Source organism: Halichoeres trimaculatus, unplaced genomic scaffold, assembly GCF_033239565.1.
Source record: "Halichoeres trimaculatus isolate MK-OKI-2021-1 unplaced genomic scaffold, fHalTri1.1 fHalTri1_scaffold_6, whole genome shotgun sequence".
NCBI classification, from domain to species: Eukaryota; Metazoa; Chordata; class Actinopteri; order Labriformes; family Labridae; genus Halichoeres; species Halichoeres trimaculatus.
The window spans coordinates 7544626-7561139 of NW_027437184.1; the positions used below are offsets into that span (position 1 = coordinate 7544626).

General features: G+C 41.1%; 1 protein-coding gene across 1 annotated transcript in view; it reads right to left on the minus strand.

Annotated features, from left to right (window-relative positions):
* Positions 1-16514, minus strand: part of doc2b (double C2-like domains, beta) — a 221898-nt gene that overhangs the window by 34706 nt on the left and 170678 nt on the right. Inside the window, exon 5 of the mRNA XM_074672166.1 lies at positions 5379-5488. Within this exon, the coding sequence (XP_074528267.1) occupies positions 5379-5488 (110 nt within the window). The remainder of the gene's footprint in view (positions 1-5378; positions 5489-16514) is intronic.

Sequence of the window (16514 nt, forward strand, 5' to 3'; positions counted from 1 at the left end):
AATACACCATGCTGTGCTCATCTCATTTACTCAATCAGTTCAGCTTGAGTTGTTGTGCGTTGCCGTGCATTCATTCTACAGCTTGTTTACGAATGTGTGCCTGTTTTCTGTTTGTTTCCACTGAACAAATGAACACAACAAACATCCTCCTTTTAATGCATGAAAACATCCTCTGAGCGAACGCTCTCTCCAGTCAATAAGAAAGAAAATTCATTATACCAAGAAATCATTTCAAAACCCCAGCGGACAAAAGCTTGTGGTAGACTGTTCTTTAGAGACAGGGGATCTATACCCTTCCCGTGTTTCATTAGATTGATAATAAATGTCAATTATTAGGTTGTGATGTGGCTCTCTGTGAACTTATGACTTCAATGAAAGCAGAGAGTCTGTATGTGAGCCCTCACAGCTCAGATATCCTGCTTTTCACACTCGTGTAGTGGAATACTGTTTGCTTCAAGTGTTTTTCCCAATATAATCAACCGACGTGCAGGAAAACACGCAGCTGATGATATGATGTGTTTGTAGTGGAGCTCTCTGAGGATGCGGTGCAATCAGAATCCAGATGAACACTGTAGATAAAAAAATGAATAACCTATCTGCGAGGTGAGGCAGGGAGAGCTGAATCCAAATTTTATTTCTAGAAAAAGAATAAACTGTTCCCAGGAAAGTGGCTCTTCTCAGTGTATTGTTTTTGAAAATAGTTTATCAAGGCTGTGTTAGGGGAACAGATACACAGAGAAACGTCCATCACTTCACATCCCTGGTATTTTCTCCTTTTGCTTATGACAGTCATTGTTGTGTTGCACAGTGTAGTGACAATATCACTTTTATTCCACTGCAAAACAACTATAATGTGTTTGCAGTGAGTACAAAAGGTTTTCAGGCATAATCAAATGTCAGAAAATAAAAATACGCTTCAACTTCAAACCAAGACAAACATAAAGCAAGCTTTGTTTTGTATTTAAGGATCAAACTCTGCATACTGTTGGATGCTTCCTGAAGAATTTTAACCGACATTTATTAGCCCTGATAATAACACGTAAACACTGTATTTGGTGATTTTTTTTTTAATGATATCTCATCACTTAATGTGGTCAAACATCATTATGCCATAATTACAGACTTATGAAATCAAACCTCACCTGTCCCTAGATCATTTCTTGATACCAGATGATCAGTGGTCAGTTTTCTGCAGTATTACCCCCAATTCACACATAAAGTCTGAGCGCAGACACAAAAATGATCAGAGTATCCAGTAATTTCAAAATAAAGCTCCATGTTTTGGGTCCCAATCCTAAATCTTATCCTTTTTTGTCAGAACTTCATCACTGGTACATGGCCAGAAGTCATCAGCAGGTCAGATCCAGATGAAATTTGAGGTTTTGGGCAAGGAAAATTAATCTTGGAGGTGAAAAACTTAATAATTCTATATAACAATAAATTCTTTCTTTAAGGACACCAACAGAAAGAAGAAGTGAACGAAAGGTGCTGAAGTTTTGGGAGGGCTAGGTGGGTTTAACATGCTAATTAATTACCATGAAAGTACATTGTCATGGGTGGGATTCCTCCAGGAACATGTGGTTCTCCAGTGATCTTGAGTATCCACACTGCAAAAAACTGAAATCTTATCAAGTGTTTTTGTCTTTTTTTAAGTAAAAATTGTCTTATTATACTCGATATGAGCCACTTTCAACTTATCAATCCAGAAAAATGTCTTGTTTCAAGTTATCAGAGTACAAAAATGAGGTTTGAATCGCTTGTAACCAGTAAAAAAATCTGCCAATGGAACAAGAAAAAATTGCTTGAAAATTTCCTTGAGACCAGAACAATGTCTTAATACAAGTAACTTTTCTCTTGTTCCATTGGCAGATTTTTTTTACTGGTTACGCGCAATTCAGACCTCATTTTTGTCCTTAAATAACTTTAAACAAGACATTTTTCTGGATTGGTCATGTGAATTTGGCTCATATTGAGTCTAAAAAGGAATTTTCTTCTGAAAATAAGACAAAAACACTTGATAAGATTTCAGTTTTTGCAGTGCAGCTGCTTTGGGCGCTGCACTGTGCTCTAGAGACACATCCAGTGTGAATTAGCACGCTGCACAGCTCACACGTGCTCATGCTTCATGTTTGAATTAGGGGTTACATGTTGCGTAAACATCAGCAAACTCTGTTTTTTACCAAGGAAAATGTTCTCCATTAGGGGGCGATATAGGTAAAATAATGTAACGTTTGTTGCATGGCAGGATCTGTATTTTTCAAACTCATACATTTTTTAACCTCTAAACAACATTTTTAGCCCCAAATATTTGTCATGACTGGCAGACAGCTGGAGTCACAGACCCAGAAGTTCCCACGCTTCCCACTCCATTGTTAAGTTGTTAAGTCTCTCTTCATTCATGTTTGGCTGTAAAGCCTTAAAGTGATACTCCGGGATGGAACAAGTTGGGTCCTATAACAAGGTTTAGGGCAGAAATGACCCCTACAGCAGTGTTTTTGTGCAGCAGAAGCCCAGAGCACTCGCACCAAACACCCCCTCCATGCTCCTCTGCCGGTTTCCTCTGCACTCAGACGGGGCCATATTTTACTTGACCAAAAACCCCAAAAACGGACTCCCACCGAAAAAATCTGATATCGGTCTGCATTCACGCTTTACTTAGAGAATTTTCAGCACGTTACTTTCACACAAAAACACCCCTAAATAAGGCTCTAGTTCTCATTGTGTCGTAAAACGGCTCAACCTCCGCTGCAGAGCCACAGCTGACTACGAGGCGCTCGCTTAGTGTATCAGTCCACGCGCACAGCGTGCCAGTTAGAAATGAACGCAGATAGACTGCCAGGACTAGAGCCTAAATAGAACAAAACATGTTAAAATCAGTTCATATTTAGCTTGACTACGATGATAAAAGGATATAATGAAAAGAGCCAGACCAGGAGTCAACAGGTTTGAGGTTTTGCAGTACAACATGAATGAAGAGAGACTTAACAATGGAGTGGGAAGCAGGAACTCCTCGATCTGTGGCTCTGTCAGTCCCTGTCAGTCATGCAGCTTGTTGGACTGAACATGCAGCCGGTGTAAGTTGACAAACGCAGTCAAGATGTAGAGCAACAGAATCGCTCTGCAGATGTATCTGGTGCATTTAAGGCTTAAGAGTTGTTAAAATTCTTCAAAATGTACAGAGCTTTAGCTTTACACAAGTAGCCTATGCTCAGTGTAAATGCAGTTTTGTGAGAGATTACCAGAAATACCATGAAAAAAAGTGAATGGATTATTGCTCTGTTGCTATAGAAGGAGAGGCAGGAGGATCTGTTTTTAAGTGATTTGATTGCTGGTATCTCTCCAAAGGGGAAAGAGGAAAAACAGGCCACGTCCAGGGTGTTCGGGGTCCTTTATGATGCAGCTGGCTTTCCTTTCAGCGTGACAATGAAGACGTGATCAAGAATATGAAACACATGATGTTCTTTCTCACACGTTGATGCTGTAACGCTGCAAACCAGGTCAGCTGACTCAACGAGCACTTGTTGACCTTCTTTCAGTATATTCTTCAACTGGAGAGCTCTCCCTGAGTTGATTGATTCTCAGAGACTCTGAGATTTCATTGGTTTGGATTTTATGCAGTATTTTCACTTTCATATGCTTTGTTTGGCTTTTGTAAGTCAGATAAGAAAAGCGCTCTCACAACAAAGAGTACTGGACTCATTCTTGATTGTTCTGATTGAAATCTGGTATCTGGTCTTGGACTTGAGATTCCAGTTGATTCCAGTGAAGACCTGAACTCCTTTCAGCTCACCTCTTACTTAAACTTACAGTTCACCGTACTGTAGCTTCCAAAATTCACTGCACACATAATTGCATAACCCCCTTCCAGCACGGTGCTGACACTTAGGTAAAAATAACAGAGCTAAGAACAGTGAAGTAACACTTTCCTTACATAACAGATTTGTGTTTTCATCGTAGAGGATTTTATTCCAGGTTTCTACTCCCAGGTGTCGTAGTAACATACAAAAAAAACCCAAACCCCTGAAAGTTCTCTGACCCAAACAAAAAAAGGATGTAACACAAAGGCCGTAAAAAAACAGACATGATACATGTGGAGAAAAAGACCCGGGGAATAAATAATGACAGCAGTCATTTCAGGATACAATGATTGCAGTGAAAAAAACAGGCTGTAATAAAATAAATTTATCTCCAGAGGCAGGAAGAAGAGAAACTGTCAAACATCAGCGCTCCCTGAAAATCATTTTAATAAAAGCTTTCAAAACACAGCCGCTAAAATGGAGCCATGAATCAGGACGAGATACAGCAACAGAGACATGGGGGGTGGAGGGGGTTCCTTTGTTTTATTTCTTCTTTTAGTTTAACCAGAGAAGAGGCTCTTTTCCTACCTTCCTTCATTCCTTCTGTCAGTTTTTCTTTCCTTTCCTCAGTCTTCTGCCATTCTTTCCTTCCTTCCTTTCTCTGTTTCTGCCAATCCTTATTCCACTCTCCCTCCTAACCCTTTTATCCTTTCGTCTAATCTGTCTTTCTTTCCTTCCTTCCTCTTACTCAAATATTCTTTCCTTACTTCCTCCCCTTTCCTCCAATATCCGTTTCTGCCTTTATCTTTCTCTGGCCCTGTTTACACGACGTCTCATAGGCAGCATTTCAGAAAAATTCTCCTCTGGAGGCCGTTTTCAAGAGTTTGAGTTCAAGGTTGGCTAAAATTGTGTAAACCCGAGGCAGAAACGTAACAATACTTTTTGCGTTCCACCCTAAAACCGTTGTGGTGTAATTGTTTCATTCTCCCTTCCTGTCTTGCTTTCTTCCTTCTTTCCTTCAGTTTTCTTTCCTCCTCACTTTTCGCCAATCTTCATTCCTTCCTCTCACCCCCCTTTATTTCTTTTCTCCCTTATCCCCTCTACTTTTTTCCTTTCTTCCTTCTTTTCTTTCTTCCTCCCTCTACTAATCCCTTTGTTTCCTCCTTATTTTCTGTACTTCTTTTCTTTTATCTTCCTCCCTCCTCTGCTTTCCTCCAATCCTCCTTCCTTTTTCACTCCATATTGTTCCTCTTATTATTCTCTTTTCTCACCTTTATTCAGTATCTTCTCTTCAGTCTCTCTTGTTTCTCCTACCTTCCTTTCATTTTGATTTTCTACTCCTCTTCTCTTCATCATGTGCTCTTCATGTCCCCACCTTTTATTTTACATTAGTCTGTTTTTTCTGTTCCTTTTGCCCCTTTTCTTGCTTTTGTCTTTTTTCTTTTATGTGTTTTCCTGATACTTCCCCCTCATCTATTCTTTCCACGTCTCTTATGTTTATATTTCTTCCCCTCTGTGCACATCCTTCCTTTGCTTTCCGTCTTTTTTTTTCTCAGCACACACCCTGCAGATTGAGGTTACCTGAGTGTTTTGCGGACCATATCCTCGTCTGTGATGCCGTAGTAGGTCAGGGTTTCGCTCCAGACGGGGTTGAGTGTGTTGTGCAGGGTCTTGGTTCTAAGTTTATTGGCCTGAAAAACAAAGAGAGAAACTGGTCGTTTAACAGGTCCGGGCATCATGATTAAATAAGCACCTGCTCGCTCCATGAGCTGCAGAGCCTTCATCCCTCAGGTGTCAGGCTTTATTGAAGTGCTCCCACAAGTCTATACACAACCCTGAAAATGTACAAAGCCTCTGTGCCAGGTGGAAATATGTCAATGCATTGATATTTGGCTGCGCACAACATGAGCCAGTCACTGAGTGTTGAACAATGTGAGGGAATGGAAAGTAAACAGCGGCATTTACAGGAAGTGACAAGCTTTGATAAGTCCTGTGTTTGCATGAGAGTAAAAGAGGCTGAACTGAAGGTAAAAGATGGTCACAGCTGAAATTAGTTCGAACTGAATCTGAGAAACAATCCTGAAATACTCAGATCCTGATCCTGCCTTCAAGAAATCTTGTCATTTTTTCCATATAATTCACAGGAGAGGTTTGATTTCACAAGTCTGTAATGATAACGCAAGGATGTGAAAACACTAAAAGCAATAATTATTAAAAGAAGCATTTTAAAGGTCCCATATTATGCAACAATCACTTTATTAAGTCTTTTAGTGAAATTTGTGGGTCTTTGGCTTTCCTCCCAGCCCCCAAATGTGATATTTAATGACAAAACCTGTACTTAGTAGTGCTTGTAAATGTAAAATCCTGACCTTAAACGAGCTGTTTGGATTTGGGGGATTTGCCAACGTCAGCGATTCCCTTTTTTGACCAACCAGGAGCAAGTCTGACCTGACTGGTCCACCGGAGCAGATACCCCTGAACTCGCAGCGGAGAGAAAAATGCCAAAGTTGAAGAGCCATCACTGCTTTGTTTTTGGCTGTAAACAGCCGCGTAGTTCCATGCTCAAGCTTCCCATCTCTGAAGAAGACAAGACTAAATGGCTAGAGTTCATTTATCAAGGAAATGTGCCAGCTACACTCAGTAAAACTGTGCATGTGTGTGCTAATCACTTCACGGCCGACTGCTTTTCCAACTTTGGACAGTACAACAGAGGGCTAGCCAATAGACTGGTCCTGAATCCAGGCATATTACCAACCATCCACCAACAAACCTCGGACCCTGGAAATGTGAGTATTTTAAATGTGGTGTGCTGTGGAACTGATGTAAGAGCTTTCCTCAGTGTCCCCCCGTCCCTGTGTTAGCTTCAGGATGCTAACTTAAGCTGCGGTTAGCCTGTTGTTTCAGCTTGTAATGTTACAGTAAACAAGCTTCGCTGTTTTTTGAACATTGTGCACTCGGAGCTCGTGGCGCTGCTCTCAGTGACGAAAGAGCAGGGCGGTATCAGCGGTGGCTCATTTACATATGAAGGCCACGCCCACTAAATCAGAGCGTTCTGAACAGAGGGGGTGTGAGAGCCTGGATGATGAAGCAGATTTCTCACAGTCACTTTGTGCGGTGATAAAAATATAAACCGTGAGGCGTGTCAGGAGTGGCATTATGACTGTGTCACTGCGCTGGGGAAACCTGAGCTGAACAGTAAACATGACAGGCTGAGGGGTGTGAGTCATGGGCGAGGACATGTGATTCTGCCGAGTTGAATCAATTAGCTGTGTGATTATTTGCAGATCTGGTGGCGGAGTTCCTCATAATAAGCCTCTCGCTGATTGTTTCTGCCTCAATCAGTGGATGATTCCCACAGGACTGCTGTTTACACACACACACACACACACACACACACACACACACACACACACACACACACACACACACACACACACACACACACACACATACACACACACACACACACACACAAAGAGGAATCATGATACTGTTTTTAGTTCTGACCACGTTTTGTGTAAACATGAACAAAATGTGACTTTCTGCTGTAATTTAATTCAGTGATCAGGTTTGAATCGTGTGGGAGGCCGTTGTAATTACACACTTCTTTCCTCTTTTCTTTACTTAATAAAAAGTTTTTGATGCATCAGAGAGAAAACTTTCTGTAAATTCACAACAAATTAGCCCCTCCCAGGTTTTTTAGGGCGATAGAAAACTTTTGGTGAATAAAATGATTGAGGAGCAAGACTTATTCTTTGAATGTTCTTTCCTCATCCTCCTTTCTCTTCATTCTTTCTATTTTTTTATTTCCTCCTTCTCTTCTCTATCTTCCTTTGTTCCTTCCTTATTAAGTGTCCTTCTGTCTTTCTTGCTTCCTTACTCCTTTTTTTCTCTTTCCTTCCTTGGCCCCTTCCATCTCTCTTTAACGTTCTTTCTGTCTTCATTCCTTTTGCTTCTTTCTCCTCCCTTCCTTCCTTCCTTCCTTCCTCTTATTTCTATCTTCCTTTCCTCTTTGTACTGTCCTAATTTATCTCTTCCTTACTCTTTCCTCCTTTTCTTTACTTCTTCCTTTGATTTACATCTTCCTTCCCTTTTTCTTTCTCTCCCTTTCCTTCTTCCCTTTCTCCCTTTGTCTTTTGTTCCTTCCTTTCTTCCTTCTTCCTCTTTCATTCTTTACTCTACCTCATTTCTACACTTGTTTCCTTCCTTCTAACTCTTCCTTCTTTCCTTTCCGTCATATGACAGATGATCTTAACTGTACATCTTTCACATTTTTCCCATCTTCTCCCTTCTTTGTACTTTTTTTGTAAAATTTCTCATCCTTGGTTGGATAGATTTTCTTCTTCTCCTTATCTTCACAGTTGAGTTTTGTGCCCAATGAACAGACACACAAATGGCCCCTGTCCCTACATATTACTCCCCTTTCCTTGCCTAGTTTCCTACTCTATAAACTGTCCTATCCTCTCTGAATAAAGGCACAAAAAGCCCAAATCTTTGAAAAGGAAACCCAACTCCAAATAAATAAAAAAACAGAAAGCATTCTGAGTGATTAACAGTCTCATTGCAATGCCAAAAAAATGTACTTTTGAAAGTGTAAGAGGGCAGCAGAAAACGACTTACTTTGAACAATGAGGTGTTTGAATGTGTCCCAGCCTATAAATATCTGAGTAGTAAATACTTCTTCTAATCTGACGCAGTGTTACCATTAATCATGAAAGACTTGCTGTTCCAGCTATTAGAGGGTAATACGATTCCTTCAATTTACTGAGTATGTCGTTGGCAGAGTCTCAGAAAGCAGACAGAGTGATGGTGTGAGTCAGGATGTTGTCAGATGACCGTCAGTGGTGGGCTGGAAAGTCGATAAATTGACCCGAGGTCATGACTCAACAGGTATTTACTCAAAGGGTTACGCTAACCTGAGCGCCTCCGGTCCTCCGGTGGAGTTACATAATGAAAAGCCTGCGGTTTAAAGCGGGGTGATAAATGCGGTGAATTAAATCTAAAAACAGAGGACCTGCAGTGCAGCGGGACTTTTCTCCGCTACATGGGTGATCAGCGTGCATTAAAGGGGAAATAATTCAGCTCCACCACCTGCTCACAGATGGAGGGCTGCGCTACAAATGAGCAGCCCGTGTCACAAGTCATGTCAGCTGCCAAGGCTAAAAAGGTTTTCTCTCAAGCCAATTATTGAAGCGCCTTTGCATGGAGCTCGGGGTTTGTGCTCGCATTCATGGAGGTTTTAAAAGCCGCTCGGTCAAAAGAGGCGGGAGGGAGTGGGAGAGGGACTAACACTGACTCATTTAGGAGGGACGGTATTTTGGCAGCAGGAGCACGCACTGAGGATTCAGACAGCTCAGTAACTCTCATCACAACAGGTGCTAAAATCCTTCACTGCACCAGCTTAAAGTTTCTGGTTGTTTGACACCTGTGAAAGCCCTGATTCACTTTCAGTAAAGCATGTGCACATGATGCCAACGTGAGTCAACAGATGTCCCTAAAAACAAGACGTTTCACAAACATCAAAATGGGCAGCAAATCATGAGTTCATGTTTTTTATTCAGAACTCATCAAATGCTGAGAAAACTGGCAGTCATCTTTGGTGTGTGTCCAGACATGACAAGGTCTCCTCACCTCACGCCACCCTTCAATCTTAAACTTTGGTCACCTGTTTCGTTAAAAAACTTCAGCAAAATACGACTTATAAGAAGGGTCTCAGCTGTGGCATGCAACATTTTTTCTGTTAAGATTTTGTTTGCAGAATTGTCCTATTGGTGCGTCATAGGGACCTGCAGCTCAAAGAAGTTGCTCTGGAAACCTCATAGCTATTGTTTCGGTGACAATCAGAGGATTTTCTTTGCTCCAAAGAAGATCAAAGTCTTAGTTTAGAGACAAACAGAACCCTGTCTCCAAAAAAAAGCAATCTATGATGAATTTTTGATAAGTTTAAGTAAAACATGATTATTTCTGAGAGGGCTAATAATAGCACAGTACCATCTTTGTTTTGGTCAATTGACTATTTCCCTTTCAAACAGCAGACTGGACCCCTTATCAAGAGGCTTTCCTGGTGGTAAAAATGAGTTACTGCAACACTATTTTATTTAGGGTGTGAGTCTGGCCGCAGGTGCGGCAAAGGCCCTCTTGAAACCCAAATGGTTATTGTTATTCTTTGTTTCTTTCTTTATTTCTGTGTGCCTTCAACGTGCAATAAAACTTGCCAACTTTTGAACAAAATTCAGTCTCGGCCAAAAAATTATGAAGCTACTGTTTTTGTGCCAATACATGCTCCACAGTGCCTCCCAGTCACTTAAAAATGAAGCCCTTCCCACTACTTTTTGCTACAGTCCTAAATTTTTTTGTGCATGACTCCTACAAAAGAGTCTCTTATGACCACAGTGAACTCCCAAAAGAAAGTTCAGAAATTGGTGTTAAAAGTCAAATTTTGACACATCTATGTGCTTTTTCACCTCAAGGCACAGCGCCCTCTACTGTCAACGAGAAGTCATGTGTTTTACTCTTCAAATATAAACTCATCTCCTTTTCTGGATCTTATTTTGAACTGTGCTCAAAATTGTCTTTCAGGCCTTCATAAAGCATCACTGATGAGCTCACGTCCTGTAGTTTAACAGTGAATCTATGGCACCACCTCAAACCCTCAAATCTTGTCATTAACCAGAATTTCACTGGTGCTCCTTCATAGAAGGTCCAATCTGCTTCAGATTTCACCCACACCATCAAGGTCCACTTCACAGCACATCGCAAATCTCTGCTACTGTAGTAGCGCCACCCTCTGGAAATGCATGGTGTTATCTTTCATGTATATTGTTCAATCTGTTTTTAAATTTAACACAGTTAAATTTCTAGTGGTCAGAAGCAGTACTGAAGCCCACTTTATAATGAAAAATACCCACATATTATTACTGTAGGGAACACAACTTGCTGCACATTCTGTGGCTGTGACATGCCCCAATGGGATTTTTGGCCAATTTCATTTTTAATTTCTATTTTTTTTTTTTTTTTTTTTGCATTTGTTACCGATCATTACTATAATGCTAAAAAATCTCCTTACCTTTTCTTTCTTTTTCTTTTTTTTTAAGTTCAAGTCAAGACTTGTTTTCTTGATCTGTGGTACCTTCAGGCTTCATTTTACTTCCCCTGTTCCCCAAGTCAACGTAGAACTAACCCAGGATGTCAAAGGTCTTGAATATTGGTGTTTTAATATTCATTTATTTTTAAAATTTTAATTTCACTTGGTATTTTCCTTTTGTATTCATGATGTTCAAGACTTCATCTGTCATCCCTCTGAGCCTCCAGCAAACAAAAGAGGTATATAACATGGTTGTGCTTCCTTTTCTGTAAGGTTATGAAGTGTCAAAGCAAGGTGGTGTATAGTTTTATCTACTCTGCTTCTGAATGCAGCCCCACAAAAACTTCTAACATCTTCAGAATACACCAAAGAACAGCATTTAGAAGTCTTATTTTGTAAAATTGAGCCATGGACAAAAAGACAGTGCGACAAATGATGAGGTGTTACAGGCCTGGGGTTAACTTTGTGAAATATTAAATGCATTGCACACCCTTTGAGTCTTGTTCTGGGGACTTAACTTCATTTTTCAAAATATAATAAAACTTTGGACTAGTGTTAGGCCTTTGACAGACACACAGTGCAACAATAACACTTTTTATCAGCATCTAAAGGTGCTGCTGTTGCCAGTTTTCTCTGTTTATGAGCATTTTGTCAGAAAAAAACTGAGCCATTACCATCATAAATCATCATCATCTCTGGACAGTTAAATCTGAAAAAGAGAGGCATTTGATTGTGCTTGATTGTGGTCTCTGGGGAGAAGAAACTGTGATCTGTCTCTGCAGCCGAGCGTGAAACTTCACTTCTGATTAGAGCGCAGGCAGAACTTATGACCTCTTTAGTGGCTCTTAATGAGGCTCTTAGACCGAGCCTAATGATTATTTGGAGAGCGAGCTGAGAGAATTTCTGAGGGGGCGAAGGTGATGGTATCTTGTTTCACTGGCTGGGATATACAAAGGCCGCTGTGAGGTCTGCTGCTGAGGCAGAGAACAAACCCCTGAAACCCCACGGCATCATGAAGTGTTAAAATAATAACCCTGCACATTTCCTGTGCTCATTTGACATGCTATTAAAAGACAAAGCACTATGAAAAAAAATGAGTGTCCCAGTATGACATCAGGTGGAAACTTCACCAATTGTTCACACAAATAGAGATTTCAAATCTCTGCAATTAAAATCTTGATTCTAATCCCCCTAAAAGCAAAACGCTCTGTTCTTTTCAGGATGATTCGAAGTTAAATTGGATCAGCTTTGCTTTGAAACAAATTTCTCTTTTGGATCCCGTTAACTGAAGATGTACAGTAGCTGTTAATCAGCTCGGAGGGGACAGAGGGGGAGCTGGTGGGAGCAGCAGATGGCCGGGGAAGAAGCCAAACTCAATGGTGTGGAAAACAAAAGTCTGCTTCTTTAGCCTCTTTTCAGCCTTTGAAGAAGTAAGTGATGAATGATTCTGCTAACACCTATTGATAATGAGAGGAGCTGCCAGGTAATTATCGGATTATTGCTGCCAAGTTCAGAACAGAGTGGCTGGATTTAGCTAGCTTTCAATACAAAGACAGCTGGAAGACAGTTTCTATTTGAAGCCTTTTGTTCACGATGAATGATGTTTTGACCTGGACTGCAGTCTACCGTCTAACCTACACCGGACTGTTGTAGATATGTGTGAGTTTTCATGCAGTCTTGAAAGTATTTTCTCATTTAGAGCAGAGCTAAACAGGTTGCACCAGCCAAGATACCTTCAACTCGACGATTGTACAACATTAACCATCATCCATTAATGTGTGTTTTATTGGCAGTTTAATCGCTTGATATCACTGTTGTTTACACTCGCAGTAGATTTATTGTCATTATGCAGAAATGCTTTGTCTTATTTGACCTTTTTGTTGCGGTTAGCTTATTAATAGCGGTGTCAGAGACGATTAGACATCAGAGTAATGAACTTGAACAAACGCTGCATTCGAAACAAGCTTTTCCCTGATTGGCCAAAAGTAGTTGAATTACCTGGTGCAACAGAGCACTGGTCTGTACCTACATATGTGCAGAGACTAACAAACAGCAGCTGACTAATTGGCTTGATGCAGTTTCATGAAAAAGGCCACAGCCAAGGGAAGCAACAGTTCCTTACATTGTGTGAACAGACGCTAATTATGCTATCAGCACCTGATCCACGGAGAGAAACTGCTCTTTGCTTGAACCTTGACCCATCTTACCGAGGCACAATCACAGTTTCAGCTACCTCCACCTATGTAGAACACACATCAACAAAGCAACAGATAACAAGAAACACCAACATGTACACCAGTAAATGCCCTTTACATGTCAAGCTTCCAACAGGCAGGAAACATAATCAGTTCAACATTATGTGCATATGTGTAGTGGCTCTTTGTGACTCTGTTGTTTGGGATCAATGCTTGGATTGTACTATTTACTGTCAAAGCTTTCCATGGTCTTTCTCTCTATAGCCCCTTTTCTACCAAGTGGTTCAGTTCGGTTTGACGGATCCCCAAATAACCAAGATGAGCCTTTCCACTTTTTGGGACCCTTCTTTTGGGATGCCAGACTAAACCGATCTGATCCTTAAAGGTGGAGCTACAACACTACAACACAACAACAGGTTGATTGGTCGAAAGAATCGTCACTTGCTAAGGTGTCATGCTGTTGCTTAACTAATACGGCTATTAGCATCCGGCTCATATTCTTAGACCTGAGACTGCCACTTGAACTCTATACATGCATATCAGGGCCTATCTCGGCCTCGAAACCCGCTTGAACCCCCTCCTCTGCCTGTATGTTGATGTTTTGGAAGTATCTGATGTTTTTGTGTGCGTAAAGTAAGTGTCGTTACATCAGCCAATCCCAGCATGGTGACTTTGCATGTTGACTAGTGAGTGGAAGAAGCTACCACAAGTGGCTTTGATAATGGACGTAGCATGTTGGGAAAAAAAACACAACCAACTCAGGCTCGACTTTCACTCTCTTTCGGGCGCTTGGAGAGCAGCTTGGGACAAAGAGCAACATTGGTTTTCTGTTAACCAGGTATGTGTCAAATACCCGTGGTTAGCTTGTGTTAACATGCTAAGACAGGTGCACGGCTCTTGAGTGTCTCCCACATAGAAACCTGATTCTACAGGTGCTTGCTGGGCTAATCAGTGTGTTTATATTCTTAGTCAGAGGATGTGGGTGTCTGCTGCCACTGGGACTGGGCCAAGAAGGAGGAGCCCAGTTTGAATGTTGTGTTTACTAACAAGTGACAAAAATTCTTGCAAACCCTGCCTTTAACTAAATACAGTAGTTTTGGTTACTTTAGATCACAGTAGCTTAATCTCTGGTAAAAACCAGCGAGTATCATGCAGCACCAACAAAAGGATGTATGTGTCACGTAAAGCTCTCCAGATGCTGTATTTAAGACACTGTTATGAGTCACAGGGGACTGGTGGATGGATAAGAAATCCTGGTCCGGGGTGCCAGTTTGGCCACTTGTTCATATCTTGCATGTACAGCGTCAAAAGACCTAAAAGTGAAAGGCCTGGCTTCATTTCCAACTTGTTGGACTTTACCCCATGCTTTCCACCCAAGCGACAACCTCCGGTCTAAGAATATGAGACAATGCAGAAGTGCTTAAATCTGCTGTTTCTGGAGTGTCCACTTGAGGCTGGCCCTGGAAGTACCAGAAGTCACATACACACCAAGCCAAAAAAAGCAATTTTTAAAGCAGAAATTAACCTATCATAACCTGTTTAAAAAAAATGTCTCCTGTCTGAGTCGCTAGTTTTACTGTCAGCACACACTGTACGGGGAGTGAATGTTTTTCTGACTCGGCCGTTCAGAGGTAATTAAGATTGCAAGCTCGCCCTTTTGCTGTACAGGAAGCCCTTGCCACTACCAATATGGCTGCTATATCCGATGTGCTTCATTTACCGTTTCAGAAACAGACGGGTGACGTCGGGGAGACTACGTCCATGTTTTATACAGTCTATGTTTCCTCCACTTTCTCTTTCAGTTTGCTGCTCTGTTCATTGGTCTGTCCTCCCCCCAAAAAAGAGATATAATCCCCCAAAACAAATTTAGGAAAAGGAGCAAGTCTAAGCCGCAGCACACCAACAAGTTCTGGTACACCAAGAGATTCAATTTAAAAAGTAGTGGCAGAGTGTATCTGATCTTACTGGCCCACTTCAAGCTCTTCCTCTAACTCCAGAAGTTTAAGTTGAGCTCTTACTCTTATATTATCTCAGTGAACACATTTTGAAAAGGAAAGACATAGCTGATATGGTAATTAACAAAGAGAAACGTACCACTTTTAGTACTGCAACATGATAAATCCCGTCGTAAAAACAGGTATTTTAACATTGGACCATATGGGCTATCATTAGTTTTTGTAGCCAGCCCCAAGTGGACACTAGTGGAACTGCAGCTTTTTACGTCTGTATCAGTTCAAAAGATTCCTGCTCGGTGCAGAGACTACAGGTCTCATCCTGGATTTAAAACTGCTTCATAGCCATTTACTCCATGTCTCTCGTCATACTTTCCTCCTCTAACCGTCATCCTTTCCTCTGATTAAGTCATGAAACAGCTCTAAAACTGAAGTTCCTTTTCATTTTACTTCGCTTTAAGGAAATTAACACTTTGTTAACAAGTAAACTTCTCACCTGTGTTTAAATCCCATCACACAGGTGTTCTGACGTCTTATCACACGCTGGTTATACTCAGTGATCACACAATAATGAATGACTCATGGCAATTGAAAGGTGGGTTATTTCAAAGCCACCAAGCTGTGTGGGCAACAACAATTATCTTGTAAGAAATTAGATAACGTTTCTTTTTGGAACAAATGGAGATGAGTCACTCCTAACGCCAACATGTTATTAACTGTCAAAGTATTTTTAGCCTCCAATCACAGCAACTTGTGTTTGCTGTATGATATTTCCAACATGTTTTAGAGGTCTGTCCTTGTGTTTGTCTCTGCAGAATTGTGCGCTGGAGATTTAACGGTAGGTTTTTGATCAAACAAATACTTCTACAACAACCAGTTGAATCGTCTCCAGAGAGGAATAGATATCACAGCAATCTGGTCACCACTTGTTAAATGTGTTTCCCACAGATGATGTCTCCAGGTGGAGGATTTCTTCTGTCACCCTCCTGATTATGAAGAGGGATCCATCCAAATCCAGACCAGCAGCAGGCAGACTCTTGATTGGTCTTCTGAGACTTTTCCATGTGTTGTGCGACAATTATAACACTCCTGTTTCATTACAGTTGTCTGGCTTTGGGCTTTTTCTCTCTGTGTACGGCTAATTACACATTCTCACGCTAACAATCACAGCTCTATCTGTGCAGCCTCATTAATTAGCACATTTTCAAGAAAACAAGTTGTGTCAAAACAAAGCATCAGTATTGTCTGCACATACGAGGCAGTAAGTCATTTCTTTCAGAGAGGAGGAAGAGATCGAGGGTGTTATTAACACTGTGTTTTGGGTGCTGGACAATAAAAGTCCAGACACTTTGTCTGTCTGGCAGAGCAGACAGTGGACAAAGTGGCCTCCCTGACAATAAGAGGACGCATATGCTCCTCAGATATGATGGCTATTTCCATCTGTCTGCAGAGATCCAACAGACTCTGATTGTTCTGAATGTTTAGT